This window comes from Myotis brandtii, unplaced genomic scaffold (genome assembly GCF_000412655.1).
Source record: "Myotis brandtii unplaced genomic scaffold, ASM41265v1 scaffold504, whole genome shotgun sequence".
NCBI classification, from domain to species: Eukaryota; Metazoa; Chordata; class Mammalia; order Chiroptera; family Vespertilionidae; genus Myotis; species Myotis brandtii.
The window spans coordinates 875,010-896,237 of record NW_005369217.1 but is presented as its reverse complement, the minus strand read 5'-3'; the positions used below and the strand labels follow the sequence as shown (position 1 = coordinate 896,237).

The 21,228-nt window shown below is 46.2% G+C and overlaps 1 protein-coding gene across 4 annotated transcripts in view; it reads right to left on the bottom strand.

Moving 5' to 3' along the window:
* Positions 1-21,228, bottom strand: part of PRMT8 (protein arginine methyltransferase 8) — a 91,842-nt gene that overhangs the window by 50,383 nt on the left and 20,231 nt on the right. For 3 of the 4 annotated variants that reach the window (XM_005876999.2, XM_014548357.1, XM_005877003.2), the window contains one exon: positions 7,500-7,685. The exons of the other annotated variant lie outside the window; for it this stretch is intronic. In XM_005876999.2, the coding sequence (XP_005877061.1) occupies positions 7,500-7,685 (186 nt within the window). The remainder of the gene's footprint in view (positions 1-7,499; positions 7,686-21,228) is intronic. 4 annotated transcript variants of the gene reach the window in all.

Sequence of the window (21,228 nt, the reverse complement as noted above, 5' to 3'; positions counted from 1 at the left end):
TCCATGATGAAACACTCCAGGCTCTATAGGATATGCTTGTCACAAAGGTCAAAGGCAATAGAATGAATACTTGTTTCAACCTGTTGTAGGGTTCAATCTTGTGCTTATGGGTTCTAGCTGCTCCTGATCTCCCCTTATTTTATATCCAAATTTCTTTTCTAGCTACCTGTTCTGTAGACTTCAAGCTCCAACATCAGACATGGATATATATAAAAAAATCCTACTGGACCTGCTTCCATTGTTGAACCCTGACTGATATAGAGATTGGTACCAAGAATAGTTCCTAAGGAACAGACCCTGAAGTTGTGTTCTCTGAATCAGTTCTGAGTTTTAAAGGCACTAATAGCTCTATTGCCATTGGTAAAGGGGACACTGGTAGTCACTGGCATGAAATGGCAAAGGAGTTACTCAAGTTTAGCTTGAGATAGCTGTAATAAAGTATCTATAGAAGACAAGACTGGGTGGCCAAGCATTTGCTACCTTAGCACATTTTGGTCAAAACGAGGAATAATATAATGGAGTGGGTTAGTTGGATGATTACTACTAACTTTGCTAGAAAACTTGGAGAAAACAAGTCATGAGCACAGGGATTTAAAATTTCCAGTTCAGGGTCTGAATATAGCACCTAAAAGCTTCTATAAGGGGGGGGGGGGGGGGGGGGGGGGGTGGCATTTCCTGTAGGTACAGGGCTAAGATTTCTGCAAACCAAATCTGAAGTCTAATCCTGCAAATGCCTGAATTACAACACAAATTGAATTACCATCCCTGCAGGGTCTCTTTTGTTAAAGTTGAGGCATCTATTGGGAAGAAATGGGATCTTGAATATTGGAATTGGAACATATGGTCAAATTCTAATGAAGCTGAACCTCAAGTCCCTAAATGACAGAGTTTTCTTTGCCAGTAGAAGCATCTTCTACCCCTGCCTGAGGGAGTTGTTTGTTTGTTTGTTTTTCCTGAAGAATCATATTGGTCTCCCTTGAGGTACTTGCTAGCAAGGTACTGCTGATTTCAAGGACCTACCCCCACCAACCTTATTGGCTGCTACCCCTACAATTAGATTAAACTCCAAGCAGTCCCCAAAGGGTATAAAGAGTGACTCATTGGGAGGTGTGATACACACGAAAAGAAATGCATGATATTTTTTATTTATATAGACTGAAAACTAGGGAATATATATGGAAGTGTATTTTATTTTTTGTTAATCTTCAACCAAGGATATTTTTTCCATTGATTTTTAGAGAAAGTGGAAGCCCGGGAGGGAGGTGGAGAGAGAGAGAGAAACAGTGATGTGAGAGAAACATCGATTGGTTACCTCCTGCACGTGCCTGTCCGGGATCAGGGATCAAACCTGCAACCCAGGTTTGTGCCCTTGACCTGGAATTGAACCTGTGACCCTTCAGTGCATGGGCCAAGACTCTAACCACTGAACAAACTGGCCAGGGCTGGAAATGTATATTAAGAGTGTGGGATCAACATGAAAGGAAAATAAAGCTGGATGGGCCAAGTTTATTGATATAGGACCACTAACCAGAGATTCTGGGTTCACCATTTTAGCTTCAGGGGCTTGAAATGCTCCTAACTATTGGTTTGGTTGGTTGACTGAAATATGGACCCAACATTAGCCTACATTAAATGAAATTGAAATGTCAGAACTTTCTCAGTATGCCGAAGAGGGAGGTACCCAGAGGTTCAGGGAAATCAGAACATTAGTGTGCAATTATCATGTGAGACCTACTCACCAACACCAGAGAGCACACCTTTCACCACAGCTGTGTGAAACAAACTTGTGAGAGGAGGCCAGCATCCTTGAAGAGCTCTGTGGTGGCTCTTCTCTATAAGTCAGAAATTACAGGAGGAATTTCTACCACTGAACTGAGATCCCTGAATACTATGGGAATAACATCAAACTGAGATCCTGAGGTAGTGGGGGTTAAATTGCAGCACGTAATCACCAAAGATAAGGTGGGCATGGTTACCATGAAGGACATGGGAGCCAAAGATTTCAGAATAGTTTGAATTGCAAAGATCTCTGATGTTCCCTGCTTGATTATAGTATTTCAGAAAAGAAATCATACTAAATTCTTGATTATAGTATTTCAGAAGGGAATCATACTAAATTCTTGCTTAATATGTTTAAGCAGAAAACTTATACTAGTATCTGGTGAGCAGAAGTCTGGTTTGAATCACCAGAGTCAGAGTCCCTCCATGATTCCCAAACTTGAGTTAGTTTACAGAACCCCTTGAATGAAGGAAAATCCATGTCCCCTGGGGGGAAATCCTGTTGCACTGCCAAGAACTGATGCTGTTAATCATTCTCCAACCTTCCCTAAGAAGGCTTGCAGCCATTTATTAGGGTGATAACATTGGAGAAAAACAAAGACAGATTTTTGAGGATTACTGGACACTGGCTCTGAACTGACACTAGTTCCATGAGGCCCATCAGTCCAGGAGATGAATTCCCGGAGACCCACATCCCCATTCAGTGTGCCCATTTGATCGATGCAGAAGACAGAGATGGATCTTAGAGAATGACCAGGGATTATCATAAACATAATCAGGTGGTAATTCCACTTGTTTCAGATGTAGCTTCATTGCTTGAGCAAACTAAGTTTTTTTTATCACTTTTTGAAATTTATCCGCCTATACTTTTTCCAATATCTTTCTTTCCTATTCTTTTTCTTCGCCTCTGGAACTCACATGTTTTACCACTTGTTTCTGTCCCACAAATCACTGAGCTTGTTGTCAATTTTTTTTTCTCTTTATGGATGATTTCCACTGATCTGTCCTTAAGTTCATAGATCTTTTCTTTCTATGTATCCTATTTGCTATTAATCTCATCCAATAAATATCTGGTTTAGATCTTGTACTTTTATTGTAGAATTTCATCTATTATATACATCTTCTCTTGGAGATTTTTTAAAAATCATATTTATTATAGTTATTTTAAAGTGTTTTTCTGATAATTCCAAGGCCTTGGCTGTTTATAGGTCTGATTCTATTGATTAATTTTCCTCTTGACTATTAACCAAATTCTCCTGTTTCTTCACATTTTATAATAATTATTTTATACTGTAGATAATGTGTAAGGAACACTGCCAGCTGTTAGTTTTTATTGTTGTTGTCTTTTCCAAAAAGTACTGTTTTTTCCTTTGTTAGGCAGCTAGAGTGATGGGCTGCTCAGTTCAATCCAATCAGGAGTTGAGCAAGTTTGGGATGGGTTTGTGGCTCTAATCCTTGTGTTAGGGAATTTAATCACAGGGACTAAAAGATCTTGTACTATTTGCTTTTCAGCGGAGCCACTACTTCCTGTGCTGCCTCAGAGCTCATATATTTGATCATACTAGAATTTGAGTATGGAAGGGTTTACTTAGATTGAGTTTACTTTTGGCTTTAACTTATTTGAAAGTGAGCTCAAGCCCTTCCCTCCCAGAGACGTCTGGGACCAAACACTCCAAGACTTCTAGACATCAAAACTGCAAGACCTCACAGTGAGACCACAGACTGCAGATGGTTTCCCCAGAACCAGGCACAGGGCATGGTGCAAAACCCATGCTCTATAAATAGGAATACAGTAGAGTATAGTGGAGCCAGAATTCCTACATTTGAATCATAGCTCTAATGCTTTTGAGCTCTCTGATCCAGGTCATCATTCAGCCTCTGTATCTCAATTTCCCCATCTGGAATATGGGGTAATAAGAGCGCCTACTTCATAGGGTTGTTGTGATGGTTAAATAAATATAGTAAGGATTATATAAGTGTTAGCTCTGGCCTTTTGTGATGATAACCCTTTTCATGCATGCAAAGAAATTGTTAGAGGTGAGCAGAGAATGGAGCAAAAATAATGGCAAATATTTCAGAAATCTCTCACTCACAGTTATGGTTAAAAGTCCTCACAGCCTTTCCTGATGGAATTTGATTGGCCCAATACCTCTGCAGATCTTATTGTTACTGAAGCAGAGCTGCCCAAGTGCCTCCTCCCCTTTAATTCATTGCCTTTTGTCACTTCTTTGGTCCCTTCTTCCCTTCTTTAGGCTCCAGACCTCAGGAATTAGGTTCAAAGATACAAGTTCTTAGAAAAGGAAAGTTTACAAGTTCTTAGAAAAGGAAAGTTGTGACTTAGCAAATCTTCCTCCACTCGGCCTGCCCAAAGTAAAGGCTCTTCCTCCTCCACCCCTGCTTTAGTCATCCCTGGCAGAGAACGACCCAAAGAGGCCTCAAACGTTTCAGACAGAGCATGCCACTCTGGTGAGAACAATTCCCAGCTCCAGCTGTAGATGACTTTGTCTCCCAGCTTTCTTGCCTGTTAAACACGTGACAGCACATTGACTAATTGCTGAGAAATGAGGTCTTGAAGAATGTTTCAAAAGAAACTGCAGCAAGCTTGTCAAAAGAACTGAGCTGGCCAGGAGTGGGACGGGCGCCCAGGGTGCAGGGGCTGGCAACACAGCCCCACTGGCAGGCAGCTGAGGCACCACGCCCAGCGCCTGTCAAAGATGCTGAGAATTCAGAGCAGGGCTGTGGGAGGTCACAGAGCTGGCCCTCTCCACTCTGAGCAAATGCCTCAGTAGGCAGACATCTGTCACTTCTGTTCCTGTTCAAGATTCCATTCTTCTCAGAGAGGCTCTGTGACGGAAGGCCACAGGGCCCTCTCCCTTATCCCACCCTCTGAAGGTTGAGTACAGAGTCCTCTCTGGATGGAGTCATGAGATGGAAGAACGGAAGTGTCCAGACCACCTCCTGCTGTGCTCTCTAGACCCCAACAGTGTCCTTCCCCAAACCCAGCGCTTCTCCTTTGTATTTGCCGACTCATCAAACCCAAGCACCATGTTTCCTAAACACTCACTGATCACTATTAATCAGCAAGCTGGCGGTGCTGCTGCCTGCCCTGTGAGCATCTTGTTAATGATGGGAGAAGACTGCCAAACGGCCAGCTCGGCTCTGGATGGTGAGATATGGGTCTTGCCCAGACTGAGGAGGCAAAGGCATCGCTGTGAGCCGTCTGCCACAGAACTGAGATCCCTGGCGTTTGATAACAAAAAATGAGCAGGCCCTCTCTCCGCGAAGAACAATGTAAAGAGTCCATCCACTCATTTCCTACCAGAGATCAAAAACAGGGTGGAGGGAAAGCTTCAACTAGGAAGAAAGGCCAACTAGCCAACCCTGCATTACAGACCTTTGTGTTTCCCTGAGGCCAGGATCTAGAGGTGGACAGCAGCAGCAGGAGGAGGGACTTAAGCTAGATGATCAGAAGTACTTTCTCATGTGAAGGATTGCTAACTATTCTAGGGTAGGTTACTAAGGAAAGACATGTTATCTATGACCTGCAGATCCCTTACTCCAACTTAATTAGCTCAGTCTACACTGTTTATATATGTTCATTTACAAATTTGATTTTTCTATCAATACATGAAATTGAGGAGACATACTATAATATTTATATGATGACCCTTGGTGTCCCCTCTCAATGGAGATCGTACCCTGCTGGATGCCTGGCCGTGGTGCTGGCCAGGCATCACCTGAGTGATGAAGCTAGCAGGCATGTCAATAAACCTTTGTCAATCAGATGATGTGCCAAACACTGGTTAGAGGCTGAGGAACCAAGACCTGAGGAATTACAGAGATTAACAGTAGCCCAGGAGAGCACATCCTGGGTGCCAAAGTGTTGCCCAGCAAGAACTTAGCAATTCAGAGGGAGGTGTCGGAGAAGTCAATCAGAGGAGGCTCCGTGGGGGAGTGCAGCCTAAAGATGGGTGGGGAGTTGAATGCCCATCGTGGAGGGTTGGTTTCCGTCAGGAGGGATTTCAGAAAGCCCCAAGGGGAGCACATCAGGGCCCCTGGGACTACAGTTTCTCCCCTGATATAGGTGCTCAGAGCCGTGGGCCTGTTAGAATTGACCACATGGAAGGCACATCCTTTAATTAGCCAAGGGACCTTGAGGAGCGAAGCTCTTGAAGGAGTCCTTTCTGCCTCTCAGAGCTTCTCACAGGCCCAGGTCAGGGCTCCGCATATGCACCATCCCAATCCTGGGTCCCACGGAAAGAGGATCACAGTAGACACAACTCACCCATCTGCCCTGAGAGGGCATTCGATCCACCAAGAGAGGCAAGCTTGACTGCCCAGGCCTCCCTGGGCCAGGCCCGCACCCCAGGCCGGAGCTTTTATGTGGAGAGGAATTCTCAGGGGGCCAAACCTTGTGTCTCCCCAGGCTGAGCCCAAGTCTAGCAGTAACGGAGGGACCCTACATCACTCTCTACCGCAACATGGAATTGCAAAGGAGCCAGCAAGAACAATGTCAACATTTCCAGAAAGAGTGAACTGTTTTAGAAGCTGTATGGCTACGTAGTTAGGAATGAAGTGCCTGAGCCCAAAATGTGAAGGTTTAATTTCTAGCTCTGCCATTTATTAGCCTATAACCTTGTGTGCAAAGGAACCAGCAAGGATGAACGAAGGTCGATCTGATGCTTAAAGTCTTATATCCTCATCTATAAAATGGAGACAGATAATAATACCAACCTCATAAGATTGACCTGAGGAATAAATGAGCCAATAATATAAAATGCCCAGAACAACAGCCAGGTTGTTGTAAGCACTCAAGAAAAATGCCGGTTATTATTACTAAACACATGCCTGGCAATGGCAGTGCAGCCTTTTTGATACAGGAAGGGTTTACAGAAGCATCTAATTGGAAGGCAGAGCTTTGAGACATACAGACCGTGAGGAGATAATATAAATATTTTCTTCCTAAGGTTCTTAGGAAGGATAAATGAAATGCTACATATACTGTGCTTAGAACAGTAAGCACACAGTTAATATAGTCGTTTATTTGGGGTGGCTTGAAAGTGTTAAAAGGTGATGAAGGCAGGGCCAGGGGTACAGGTATCAGGAAGCCTCTTGTCAGGAAGCTCTGTTCTATGCTGCAGCTCACAGAAGTCTTCCCTGCTATGGATGAAGACAAGCATTTACACAAAGGAATTTCCTGAGAATCAATCAGGGTGCCAGACCTGGGCCAGGTTTCCATGGACACTTGCTGCATTTCTTCCCTGGAGGCACTCATTGGTCCAGGACAAACCTAAGGATTCATGTCCATCCTTCCTGAAGGCCAACACCATGACCTCCAGAAGGCCTTTGGCTATAGGACCCTAGCTGCAAAGCATCTGAGCTCCTGGAGTGAGGACCAAGGATGTTCAGTCCACCTGGACCACCTGAACTGAGGACCGGGAAGAGACACAGGTGTCGGGCTGTAAAATGGAGGCCCTGAGCTCTCCTTGCTCACCAGCCAAGCAACACAGACACACACTTTCACCCACTCACCTGCTCCAGGCCTGGCCCTGACCCCCTCCCAGAGAGACTCGTGGATGGAGAGAGAATCAGGGGCCTTGGACCACTGGGAGAACTCACTTCATGACAGTGGAGAGTTGAGCACATGCTGCCTCAGAGAACAGTGATGGAACAGCAGGGCCAAGCTTGCCCCATTCGGCCACCAGCTCAGGATGGTTTACCTCGTGGATCCCAAAGTGGGCATAGGAGTCGAAGTAATAATCTCTTGAGGTCATCTCCTCTGGGTTCAGCAGCTTGGACATCTTGCCCCGTCCTGGACAGCTGGGTTGAGTGGACACATGATGGACACATTGCACAGGCTTGGATGGGACCACAGGCTGAGGGGGCTGAGAGGGGGTACTGCTCACCTGAGGGCAAAAAAAGGGAGCCTGGTGTGAACAGTGGCAGCGAGGCCCTGCCCTCTGAGATTTTTCCCTCCTCCCTTCCTGGTCCCTGAGGCCCGCTCCAGTGATCCACACGGCCACTCCTGAGGGGTGGGTGCCAGTCATCCACACGGCCACTCCTGAGGCGTGTGGTGCCTTCCAGCTTTCTGGCAGTCATGCTGATGGCTGAGGTGCCATGCTACTCAGGAGCCAAACAGATCTGGTTTAACCCAGCTCCATCTCTTGCTAGTCAGGTGACTTGAGCCCATCCAGGCCCCAGTTCCCAACTCCATTAAATGAGGACAATACCTTTCTTCAGAGGCAAATAGTAAACATTTAATAAAGGGAAAGATGTCCAGCATGGTGGCTGGAGAGGAGATTCCAGGGCCAGTCTCCCAGAACATAAATCCTGCTCTGCCACGCACTAGCCGTATTACCTTGAGCAAAGTGATTAGCCTCTTGGTGCCTCAGTTTCCCCACATCTAAATTGGGAATAAAGTGGTTCTCATCACCTAGAGTTGTCCTGAGGATTCGACACGTTGGTGTCTGTAAAAGGCTTAGAAAAGGCCGGCGCACTGAGTGTTTATTAAGTTAAAATGAGTCCCACCTGCCCCCTTAGGAAGATCACACCCACGGGCCTTTCTCCACCCAACAGGCAGCACTTGGCCCCCAAAATGCAGGTCTCCTGGGTTCTGGGCCTCACACCTGCTGCCTCCCACTCTGGTTTCTGATTCGTGGTTGCTCTGGACTTCAGCAATTGGTCTGAACTGTGAAGACCACACCTCGGTGGCCTGCCTGGGCACCACCGGCACCGCTCTTTCTGGGTTCCCAGTCCTGACACCCGGCCCAGCTGCACACCCACTGCTGCTGCCCAGCACTGACCGCCGCCGCTCCCACAGGCCAAGGGGAGGAGGGAGAAGGAGATAGAAGCTTGGAGAACTTCTGGGCCCAGAAGTTGAAGCCTCACTGCAGAGGCACAGTCTGCCAGGGGAAGAGCCTCCTTTCCCTGGAGTGGAGGAAATGCAGGTGTGCACAGCACAGCACAGGCCTCAGAGCGGAAGCATCTTTAAAAACAGAGGGAGTCGGGTGCAGTGGTTGGTTGTCCGGGGCTGAGAATCAGGGCTCCTGGATCCTACCCGGACTCTAGTAAAATGAAAGAAGGCATTGAGAGGCAGACAGCACAGTGCAAGAATGCAAACCCTGGGGCCACACTGCCTGGCTTTCAAACCCTGCCCTGCTACTTGGCTGACAAATGACCTTGGGAAGTCATTTTGTCATCACTGTGCCTCAGTTTCCTCCTCTGTAAACAGAGATCAAAATAAAAACTACCCAATGGAGTTGTCCAGAAATTTGGATGAGTTGATATAAGTAAAGATATTAAAACACTGCCTGGCATATAATAAGTGTTTAATTGTTATTATTATTATTATTAATATTCAGATTACATAAACATGTCCCCATTCTCTGCCTCATTTTTCTCATCTGTGAGCTGGGTCACCTCAGACTTCCTACCTCCTTTCCTAGGACAGAGCAAGATAAAGAAAAAACTAGTGGCTTCTTCCCTTTATCGTGCTGTGGGCACAACCCCAAGACCGCCAGGGGCTGGAGGGGAGTCAGCAGGGGGATGCGATGGTCCCATTTTCCTGGTGTATCTAGGCTACAGCCTCTGGGAAATAAGCAGACTTCCCAGTTTAGCAACATCGGATTTCAGGTCGGCGAGATCCGGGCTGGCACAGGCAGTCGGGCTGCCTCATTAGAATGCAGCAGGTGTGCCCACCCTCAGCTTGGGATGTTGGTCACGGTCTCAGGGAGGCTAAAAATAGACTGTCAATTGCACACTCCCGTGCTGGCTGCAGAGTCACCTCTAAAGCTGAAAAACGCTCTGTGCATGAAGCTGACCCCAATCTTGACTCTATTTAAATATATTAAGAGAAAAAGTCCTAGTTGGTCCAGGCAGCACGTGTGGTCAAGGTCAAAGGGGCCTGCCTCTTGCACCCATTAATTGCCATTCAACTCATTCCAAGGTCTCCTTTTTCCATGGGGTTCCTGAGACTCCCCAGCAGCCAATTTACAAAGCATCAACCACATGCACCCATCACATTCATGAGGGAAAGAAATGAGTAAATATGGAGGGTCATTCAGCTCAATAACTACAGGTCGTGGGAACAAAATGGTAACTGTGGCCCTGTCCCTGATGTCACAGGCTGTCAGCCTCCTGCAGAGGGGACTTGCGCTCTGCCCATGAGCTCAAAGCTGTGCCGTCCCAGGAGGCTGGGAGTTGGGTAGGAAAGAGCAGTGGCCCAGGATCCCTGGGCATTCAGCTACGTGGGTGGTGCTTTTCTTCCCACAAATACCTAGTGAGCACCTGTTGCGGCGAGGCGCCGTGCGGGTCCTGTGGGAGAAGCAGATGTACAGGACAGTGCCCTCAAAGCACTCTGCCTTCTAGCAGGAGTATAAGACCTTTGAGGCTCCACTGGATGATGGAATAAGGTTTGTTTTACAAGAGAAGCTCAAGTAAATTGTTCTGGGGGCTCAAAGAAGAGAGATTCATTTCCATTTAAAGAGTCAGAGAGGAGGAGAGACCAAGATGGCGGCATAGGTAAACACCGCAGACTGCTGCGCAAACAACCCACTTCAAAAATACAACTAAAAGACGGAACGGACATCACCCAGAACCACAGGAAGGCTGGCTGAGGAGAGACTCTTCAACTAGAAGGAAAAATAACAGCACACCGAGGCTCAGAGGAGGCGCAGTGTGGAAAAAACTCAGGTGCGGAGGTGCGCGCGCAAAGCGGGCTGGTGGCTGAGAGCGCGGTTGTCGTTTTCGGTCAGGGGGGAGTCTCAGACTCTGAGCTCCAGATACGGGCGAATCGCTGGGGACTCGGACCCAAACGGGAGAAGCGGGAGTGTCTGGCATCAGTTGGAAGGCAGCTTTCCCTCCGAGGTTTGCAGCGGTTCCGGGGGTTCTGAGAAGCAGAGCCTCTGGGAACAGGACTGAGGGCACCATAACGGCTCCCTCCGCCCGCCCTGTTGAGCCCGCCCCGCCCAAGCCCTGCGCAGAGCCATTTGCCGGATAGCCTCAGGCAAAGGCTAGATTAGCACCTCCCCAGAGGACAGAAGTTTTCCGCGGCAGACACAGCTGATTCACACAGCCAGTCGGCCTGGTGGTCAAATCCCTCTAGTATTAACTACAACAATCAAGGCTCAACTAGAACAAGACTGCGCACAAAGACCACTAGGGGGTGCACCAAGAAAGCATAAAAAATGCGGAGACAAAAAAACATGACAGAAATGGAGGATATAGAGCTAAAAAACGCAATTTTGAGGGCTTGCAATGGGGGGGAAAAAAAGAGGAACAAATGTAACCTGAACAATAAAGATTTAATTAAAAAAATAAATAAATAAATAAAGAGTCAGAAAAGCCTGGGATGGCAGCAGTGAGGTGGGTGGGGAACTTTCTGAATGAATTTTGGTAGGTGGAGGTGGTGGGGAGGACTCTGGGAGGAGGGGATGGCTTGGGCAAAGAGGTAAAGGGGAAGGAAAGCAGTGAGTTTGTTTGGGGAGCAACTTATCGGAGATAGTGGGAGATTCGGCTGAAGGGAAATCATGGCCAGGCTGTGATGTAATTAAATAAACAGGACAGTGGGGAGCTGTTGGCCACTTTTAAGCAGGGAGGTCTATGTTCGAGCTCTACTTTAGGAAGATGAATGTGATGCAGCGTCCCACAGGGGCAAGGAGGAGAAAGGAGGAGTGGCAGCCCTGGCATCGGGGAGGCAAGGCATGAACTTATGAGACTATTTGCAAAGTTCAGTCAAAAAATAATGGGGATCTGAAGCACTGTTGTGTAAGTAGGGCTGCCTGCCAGAGAAGCCACAGAAAGAAAAGCTCTGGGAGCTGGCCACTGATGGCATATCAGGAACCAGAGATGCCTCCAACAGTTCCAGCCTGGGGGGCCAGGAAAACGGTGGTGCATCAACAGAAACAAGCCAGCTGGCAGGAAGGGCAGGAAGGGCAGGGTGGCCAGGGAAATGATGAGTTTAAATCTCAGTATGTGAAGTGTGCAGTGCCATTGCGTCATGTAAGAGAAGATGTCTAGCAAGCAGACAGCAGTGCAGTCCCAGTCAATAAATATTACAAACCAAATTAAAAGGCAAGTGGTAAACTGAGAGTACATTTCTACCATCCCCGACAGGCAAGGTTAATATCCTTAATATGGAGAGCGCTCTTACAAACCAATGAGAGAAAGAAGAACATCCCCGATTTAACACTGGACAAAGGAGCTTATAACGAATTCACATGAGAATAAGCACAAATGGCAAGTTGACAGCTGGCAAAAATATTTAACCTGTTTAGAAATCAGGTAACTTTAAATTAAAGCAAAAAAGTTATAATTCTTAAATACCAAATAAGCTCAGCTCCCCACAAAACTGCTAAAACTCTATTTTTAATGGCTGCAGAAAAAAAATAAGTACTTTCGTACAATTCTAGTGAGAACTTTTTGGAGGGTAGTTTGATAAAATTCAGTAAAAGTGACAAAAAAGCAGAAATCTGTTAGCCCAATAATTCCATTTTTTAAGTATATCCTAAGGAAAGAATCATGGATAATCATAAGCGTGTAGCTATAAGAATTTTGTGAAAGCAGTATTTAATGGCAAAAAATAGGAGTCGACTTAGAGGTTCCACAAAGCACAAGTGACTACATGAACATTGACAGAGTGCAGGCTACACAGCCTTTTAAATGTTGTGGAAGAGTGTTTAATAACACAGGAATATTACCACGATAAGCTGTGGGTTGAGAAGAACACGTGGGAGTAGAACAGATAGAGCGATTGCATTTTGAAAATTAAAACCTATTCATGCTTATGTGTGATGAAGAGGGATTCGGGGACTGTCGTGGGGTGTTGGATTGTCAACAGCTCATTCTTTCCTTTCTTGTGCTTGTTTATACTTCCTAAAATTTATGCCATTAACACCTACTGCTTTTGTAAACAGCAAACGGTAATAGTGGAAAAGGAAAGGAAGTGCGATCCCAGAGCTCTGGAGGGAAGCTGAGGCTGGCACTCTGGATTTGGAAACCATCTGCACTAGATGGCGGGGGATTGGAGGGGGGGTTACGTGGGGGAGATACCCCCCAAAAAGAAGGTATAAGGGGATGAGGAAGGTCCAGGGAGAGAAGCTGAAACATTATCCTTTGAGGACCTTGGCAGCATCAAGGGATCCAGTTCTGTGACTGTCCCTCCTCTGAGGACATGCGACCCACACAGTGAACTCCAGTGACCAGGCGCTGGCACCAAACAATGACAACTGCCATTCAGCATTGCACATCCACATGGATGCTATGCTCCGGAAGCTGTGCAGTCATCGCTAAAGCTGAAAAGGGTTCTGTGCATGAAGCTGATCCCAATCTTGACTCTATTTAAATATATTAAGAAGAGAAAAAGTTCCAGCTGGTCCAGGCAGCAGGTGTGGTTCAAGGTCACCCTTATCTGCCATTCAACTCTGATTCCAAGGTCCCCTTTTCCATGGGGCTCCCTGACACTCTTTCCCCAGCAGCCAATTTATAAAGTGTCAACCATGTGTATATTCATGAGGGGGGAAATGAATAGATATGGAGGGAGATTCAGCTCAATAACTACAGGTCATGGGAACAAAATGGTAACTGTGGCCCTGTCCCTGATGTCACAGGCTGTCAGCCTCCTGCAGAGGGGACTTGCGCTCTGCCCATGAGCTCAAAGCTGTGCCGTCCCAGGAGGCTGGGAGTTGGGTAGGAAAGAGCAGTGGCCCAGGATCCCTGGGCATTCAGCTACGTGGGTGGCGCTTTTCATCTCACAAATACCTAGTGAGCACCTGTTGCGGCGAGGTGCCGTGTGGGTCCTGTGGGAGAAGCAGATGTACAGGCCCTCTAGGTCCTCATGTAGGCATACAGGAACCCATAGGAATCCAGACATGTCTCAGGAAGCCATTTAAGATGATTCAGCCACAGTGGAAGACCCTTGGGAGGGGCTCTGAAAACTCAGTCTTGGCCCATCTGCCTGGCCTCCTCTGGCCCTGGAAAGACTCAAGACTCATGTAAGGGCTGGGTCTTGAAGAATGATGGTGGGCACATCTGTAAAGTCTGAAGTCCTGACTCCTATATAAGCCGCAGTGGACAACAGAGGCTCTGGGTGAAGGCAACCTTCAAATATCAACCAATCTCATATATGTTGGCTGAGAAGTCAGCAAACTATTGGGAATCACACAGGGGAGGAAGCCAGATATGCATAGCTCTCTTTCTTCCTCCCCATGTGTGCTTAACAGATATGATCTAAACTGTGGTCCGTGTAGTTGATAATCACATAGAGTTAGCTCTTCAAGCACTGTCTGCCTGCCTTTAGATATGGACCTCAGCTTCACCCGAAAGGGGGACATTCCAAGGGCAGAAAGTCAGGCAGCAGCAAGACAAGCAAGAGCTCTGCTGGGCATTGGGACCTCTCCTATTGCCTATAAATATACTAGAGGCCTGGTGCACAAAATTCGTGCACGGGAGGGGGGTCCCTCAGCCTGGCCTGAACCCTCTCCAATCCTGGATCCCTAAGGGGATGTCTGTCAGACTGGCAGTCAGACATCCCTCTCACAATCCAGGACTGCTGGCTCCTAACCGCTCGCCTGCCTACCTGCCTGACTGATCACCCCTAACTGCCTCTGCCTCAACCCCCAACACTGTGGCTTTGTCTGGAAGGATGTCCAGAATATGTCTGTCTAATTAGCATATTACCCTTTTATTAGTATAGATAGCTTTCCTGTCTGCTTTGACCAAAGACAGTTCTAGTTTCATCCTCATATCTACTCTCCTGCTTTCATGTCCTAGTATCTGGACTAAAAGATGGGGCCCAGCAAAGCAATACTGAAGTCAGCCTGCCCAGAAAGAAGTGCTATGCTAGAGCAGATGGCCCTAGCTCCCTGCTGCTCATCAGGGGTTGGAAGTCTGCGAGTCTGGGTGTGGGGAGAAGGGTCTAGATGCTGTTGGTCCTGCAAGGTGGTGTGGTCTGTATGCACATACCCTCCAGGGTCCCTGGCTTGTTCACTTGTCAACAGATATCCTCGCATGTCTCACTAGCATTGGCTTTTTAAAGGCACAGACACTCCAGATTCCCCTCAGGCAAGGCCAGACACGATGCATGTTACGGAGTGTCAGCTACTGTCACCCACTGAGACCTTTCTGTTTTACAGTGTCCCTGACTGTAACTGGCTACTTGGCAGAGCCCATCTCCATATGCTTTTTTATTACCTTAAGTCTCAAGCCCCAACAAGGCTGTGCTCCTCTAATCCCCTTCCCTTGGGTCCTATCACTCACCATTCTCAGTCCCCATCCTCCCACTGGGGAACGCTGCCAGGAGGCCTGCCAGGACCGTGGCTGAGCCAGGGCTCACAGAGGGGTCTAGGGCAATGGTTCGCAAAGTGTAAACCCCAGACCACCAGCATCAGCATCACTTGGGAATTTGTAAGAAATGCAAATTTCCCCTGGCTGTTGTAGCTCAGTTGGTTGAGCATAATCCCATACACCAAGAAGTCACCAGTTCAATTCTCAGTCAGGGTACATTCATTGATGTTTCTCTCTCTCTCCCTCTCCCTTCCTCGCTAGGTAAAAATCAATAAAAAATATTTTTAAAAGAACAATGAAAATTTTCAGGCCTTACAGCAGCCACCCACATCACCATCTCTGGGTGGGGCCCAGCAGTGTATTCCAGCAAGCTCTCCATGTGATTCTGATGCATCACAAAGTTTGAGAAACTCTGAACTAGAGCTGCATTTTTCTACATTGTATTCCACAGAGTGGGTACTCAGTGGTGGATTCTATGGTGAAGTGAGTTTGGGCAAATAGCTAAACAGATATCTTTTCTTTTTTTAGCTTTATTGAGGTATAATTGACATATAATATTGTGTAAGCTTAAGTTGTACAAGGTAAAAATTTGATATATGTATATATTGCAAAATATAAAGAGAAGAGATTTCTTAATTGTAATCATTTTAAGCCTTTAATTTGCTAAAATGAATTGTGAATCTCCAAGAGAAAATTAGAGTATATAGTTTTACCAAATTTATGGCTATGACACCCTTTTCTCCTGAGAGATCTATAAACATCTCTAGAAATTAATGTTCTAAGGGAACCATCTGGGGATTTAGGACAGTGATTTAGGACAGTGTTTCTCTATGACAATCTGTGTCAATCTCCCTAAAGTGGGTCTCAGGCCCCACACCAGACCAACAAAATCAGAATCTGTGTGGGTGAGACCCCTCAGGCTGCATGTTGAACCAGCTCCCCCAGGGCTACCTATGAAACCCTGGTCCAGACAGAGCTGGGGACAGCTACGTGCCTTCTCAGTTCCTCTCTGACCCCTGCTGCAGCCCTCAGAGGCAAGCCTGGCACTGCCTCAGTGCTACTGTGAATCCCAGACAATGTCCCAGCAGGGCCAAGGACACCTGGAGGGGGAGGCAGGGCCTAGGACACCTGCAGGGAAAGGCAGGGCCCAGGACACCAGGAGGGAGAAGCAGGGCCCAGGACACCAGGAGGGAGAGGCAAAGCCAAGGACACCTAGAAGAGTGGCAGCCACCCATTGCAGAAAGCACCTTAGTTCTCACAACCAATGAGCTGGGATCGGGTTTAGTCTCTGCCACCTTCAGGCTGGGTGACCTTGGGCCAGTCCCAAATATGCTGTCACTGCCAGGGCACCGTGCAGCTCAACACAAAGGGCATTGTGCCCCGTGCTTCCCATCAGCCCCGACTTTCTCTTTGTGGTACAACAGCAGTGCCTGCCTCAAATCAAAATGGCATTACACCCTCCCAGCCCTCCCTCTGGCTCCTGGATCAGGAATTGCTAGGAAGGAATCTACCGGATTTGTTGGGCCTGACCTATTTTTTAAATAAACTGGGGCTATTTCCCAGCTATTCGTCACTTTTCTCCCAAGACTCTACATATTACATTCTCCTATATCCTCAGATATTTTGGCTGCAAGAGATGTCAGGTTAATTGGATACTTGGCCCATGGTTCTTCCTCCTTAATAGGCTTAAAAGCAGACTTCCTCTCTTGTCCTCCCACTTCCCTCCCAAGTCAACAGGAGCCTCTTTCTCTCCTTTGACTTGGAGGATGTCACAGAGCACTTGGCTTCCTCTCCACCTTCCTTTCCAGCAGGTGTGCAGAAAGACCTGGCCAATCCCCACACACCTGCACTTCGCCTGAAGCCGGACAAGCTTTAGTCCCAGATTTGAGTTAAATCACTCCTGTGGGACCTGAGCTGTGCTCGAGACTCTCCACCCCAGGCTGGGTCAGCGGTAGAGTGAGGGTGCCAGGCAGAGAGAGCACCTGTGGATTCTGATCTGGGTTCCTTCTTTCCCTATTCAGGTCACTGTGCAAAAGCCAACCAACCTTTCCTACCCTCAGTTTCCTCTTCTGTCCAATGACAAATGTGCATCCTGCCTGTTTCACAGGCCTCCTGTGATGACTGAAAGACACTGAGTGTGTAACTATTTGGAGAAAATTTTGAAGTGTGGTGCAGGAGTATGAGACTTCTATCTCTGGAAATGGGACACTAGGCCCTGATGCTATTTTTGGATGCTTTCTGGGCCCTTCACTGGCACTAGACACAGTGACCTTGGCTGCCCTTAGCATTTCATTCTGTTCACTGTTTGACTCTGGTCCTCACCCTCCACATCATCCACTCTCTGGGCCCTGTTCCACCCCCCTCCCTCCTTCCTCAGAGCTTTCTAAGTGTTATGCAATTAATATCTCAGGAATGTGGCCATCATGGGAAGTCAGTCATTTTCTCTGACACCTGGTCTCTCCCTCTCCTATGGCCTCTGCAATCGGTTATAATTTGTGTTGTTTTGTTGGCAAACGCTTTCATTCTAATTGACTCACAATTGTAGGTATTACTTCTACAATGAAGAAATAAATTCTTCAGACCAGTAACTAGACCTTAGGTGTCATTGTTTTCCCCTCAACATTTGGCCCAGAGCTGGGGCTCGTAAAGATATGTTGATTAGTTTCCTTACACTTCAGCTGAGTCAATGTTGCCCATCATAAATACACTATGAAAGTGAAGTGAAAGCCATGCACTCAGAGACCTTTCAATCCCCTGAGAGGGTGGGGAGGTGGTAGTCAGAAAGACAAAACTGAGAAGAATCACCACCAGAATCCTAATAATACTCAACACTGTGAAGCGTTCAATGGCACTCCAAATGTTTTTACTGAGAAGTAAAATTTCTGGAATTTCTACAAGAAGAAAATATCTTGAAAATATCAAATATATTTACTAAGCACCCATAATTCCATCCATATAGATTTCTGGGGGCTTCAAGTACAGATTCAAGGTATTTGTTAGACATTTTTCCATTTTTCTTCACATCCAAATAAAGCAAGGCGAGAATTGCAGCTCACGATTCCATGGCTCTGAGAAGCTGACTGACTGACTTAACCCATACAGCAAAGCTGGTCAGGACCCAAGAGCTGACCCCTCTGGCCCAGCCTCTGACCCTATCATTTGTCCATTAAGCCAATGGCTGGAGAAAAACATGCTACAAAGTCATGTTACAAGTAAGAAAGAACCTCACAAGTTGTTGGCCGAGACCAGAGCCGCACCAGCTTAATCTAGGTTCTCATCTGGTTCCCATGGACTCCTCCAGACACTTTCCTTCTAGTTCTAGCAAGTCTATTTAGTCCGATAAATAGATTTCCACCCCAGATTCTTAGCAGGAGTGACTGACTCTTTTAATCAGAGATTCTGATGTAAGTAGTCACTGAAAATACTGACACTCCAGCTAGAAAGAAATGTCAGCCACCTGGGAATATTCAGGTCTACTCCAAAGGTGACCTCACATTAGCCAACGGCATATTCTAGGCTTGTCCAAAGCTCTCCCAGGCAATTCGGATGATCTGTTTAAAAGCCCCCCCAAAAAAATGCATACGAAATAACAGTGTTTGAGACATTAGACATCAGGCAACAAAAACCCGTGTCCCTGAGAGGTGACAAACAAACAAGATGAACCCTATGAAGGCCCAGTTTATTGCCTGGTGTGAGTATCTGAGCAATGGTGTAGGGAGCAGGAACCTAGACAGAGCTAGGAAAATCTCTTGGTAGAGGAGACAGAGGTGGGAATTAGGACACCAAGGCAACTAGAGTTTGCAAGGCAGAGTACAGAAGCCTATACAGACAGGGGGCTTTGTAGAGAGTGAAGAGAGTGGCCTTCAAGTCTCCATCTGAGACTGACCAAATCATGCATGTGAAGAAACTACCCGAGGCCAGGAAGATTACTCCTGAAAAGACAGAGGGACTAGCCTGTGCTACCCACACAGGGCCTGACAAGGTTCTTGTGCCCCCAAACCAGAGTGGAAAACCTTATAGTTCATGAATACGCAGAAGAGGTGTTTTCTTCCTTCACTTGTGGAAATTAGCCCTAGATTAAAGACTTCTCTGACTTCACTAAACAAAGTTTAAAAGTAAGAGCTGGAAGAGTTAAACTCTCCAAATCATTTAACTGTATCCCAGAACAAAGCTTAGAAATACAAAATATCCAAAAATATCCAGCACCAACAAGGTTTGGATTCCACAATGTCTGGCATTCAGTCAAAAATTATCAGGCTTACCAAAAAAGTGGGAAAATACCACCTCTTAGGAGAAAAAAAGTCACTTTACATCAACCCAGAGAAAACACAGATCATGAAATTAGTAGACAAGACAGGGTCATTAAAATTGTTATTATAATTTGATTTCATATGTCCAAGAAACTAGAGGAAAGATTAATCATGGTAAATGGAGATATGGAATATATAAAAATGACCCAAACTGAACTTCTAGAGAAAAAAACTGTATGTGATGAAAGATATTGGATTAGATTAACAGCAGGTTAGACATTACAGAAGAAAAGATCAGTGAACTTCACACAAGAAAATAAAAATCTATCCAAAATAAGACATGGGAAAAAAAGTTAAATGGAACATCACTGAGCTGAGCAACAATCTCAAGTGGCTTAGTACACTTGTAATTGTAGTACCCAAAGGAAGGGGAAACAGAAAAATATCTAAAGAAATATTGGAATGATGGCTGAAATTTTCCAACTTGATAAAAACCATAAACTTACAGATCAAAAAAGTTCAATAAACTCTGAGGAAAAGAAATGAGGGGGAGAAAACTACACCACTCATGTCACAATCAAATTGCTTCAAACCTCTGATAAACAGAAAATCTTAAAAGGATTCAGAGAAGGGATAAATACAGGCTATATGCAGAGGAACTAATATAATAACGACAGCCAACTTCTTATAAGAAACAACACAGGTCAGAAGACAGGGCAGCAACACCTTTAAAGTACTGAAAGGAAAAAAAGGAAACTGTCAACTTAGAATTCTATATACAGCATATATATCTTCAAAATATAAGGCAAAGGAAAGATTTTTTGAGATAATAAAGCTGAGAGTTTTCCTTATCCACAGGCCCTCACTATAAGGGATGTTAAAGGTCAGCCTTGGGGCAGAAGAAAATGACACCAGATGGAAATCTGGATCTATGCCACGACTGAACTCCCAAATCAAAGACTGGGGCAAGGTTGGTAAACACAACACACTAAGCATTTGTTTGTCAAATTAATCCCTTAGTGTGAACTCATTCTTCTGGCCCTTCACTCCCTTTCACTCCTGAAAGGAGGAAGAAAGTACTCCTCTCATTTTAATAATTAAATTTTAATAATAATGGGAAAGAGGGAGAAGACAAGACCCAGAGGCTCTATTCCCAGGGAATACCTATGAGTCCTGGAGCCTGAGAAAGGTCATATCTGGAAGCCCAGGAAGGCCGTGTGCCAAAGAGAGAAGTAGGAAGGCCAGAGTCCAGCTGCCATCCCCTCAGTGATCTGGGGTTCTAAACTGCTGTTCCTGACTCCTGCATCTTCTACATGCCTGCGAGGCCCTGCAACCTCTCCAACCCCCTCTGGCCTTCATTCTGTTCCTTGTACACCCCCAAAATTTGTTCCCACCTAGGGACTGTGCACAGCTGTTTCCCCATGTATTTGACTGGTTCACTCTTTCACCTCATTCAGTTCTTTATTCAAATGTCACCTTTGCAGAGTGGCCTCACAAGATTACTCTATCTGCAAATACCACCACCTGTACCTCTTTCTATTCCCTTACCTGCTTTAATTTTCTTTAGAACTCTTATCGGTACCTGACACTAATTCATTTATTTCTGCATATCTGTCTTCCTCCTAAAATGAAAGCTCTATAAATGTAGGCAGCATCAGGCTCTACTATAATCCCAGCTTCTAGAACCTACCTGACACTGAGTGGGAGTTTAATAAAAATCTGTGGAGGGCATGAATAAATGAGCACATGAATAAATGAATGACTTCCTTAACATGGTGCCTGGGGCAACCATGCAAAGAATGGGACTGAGAAGCATAGGAAGTCAGTCCTGGAGGCCCACTCTCAGTCCCACACCAGGCAGCTCCGTCCCAGGGCGTTTCCCCAGCTATCCACACTTGATGGTCCCCCTCTGTGCTGG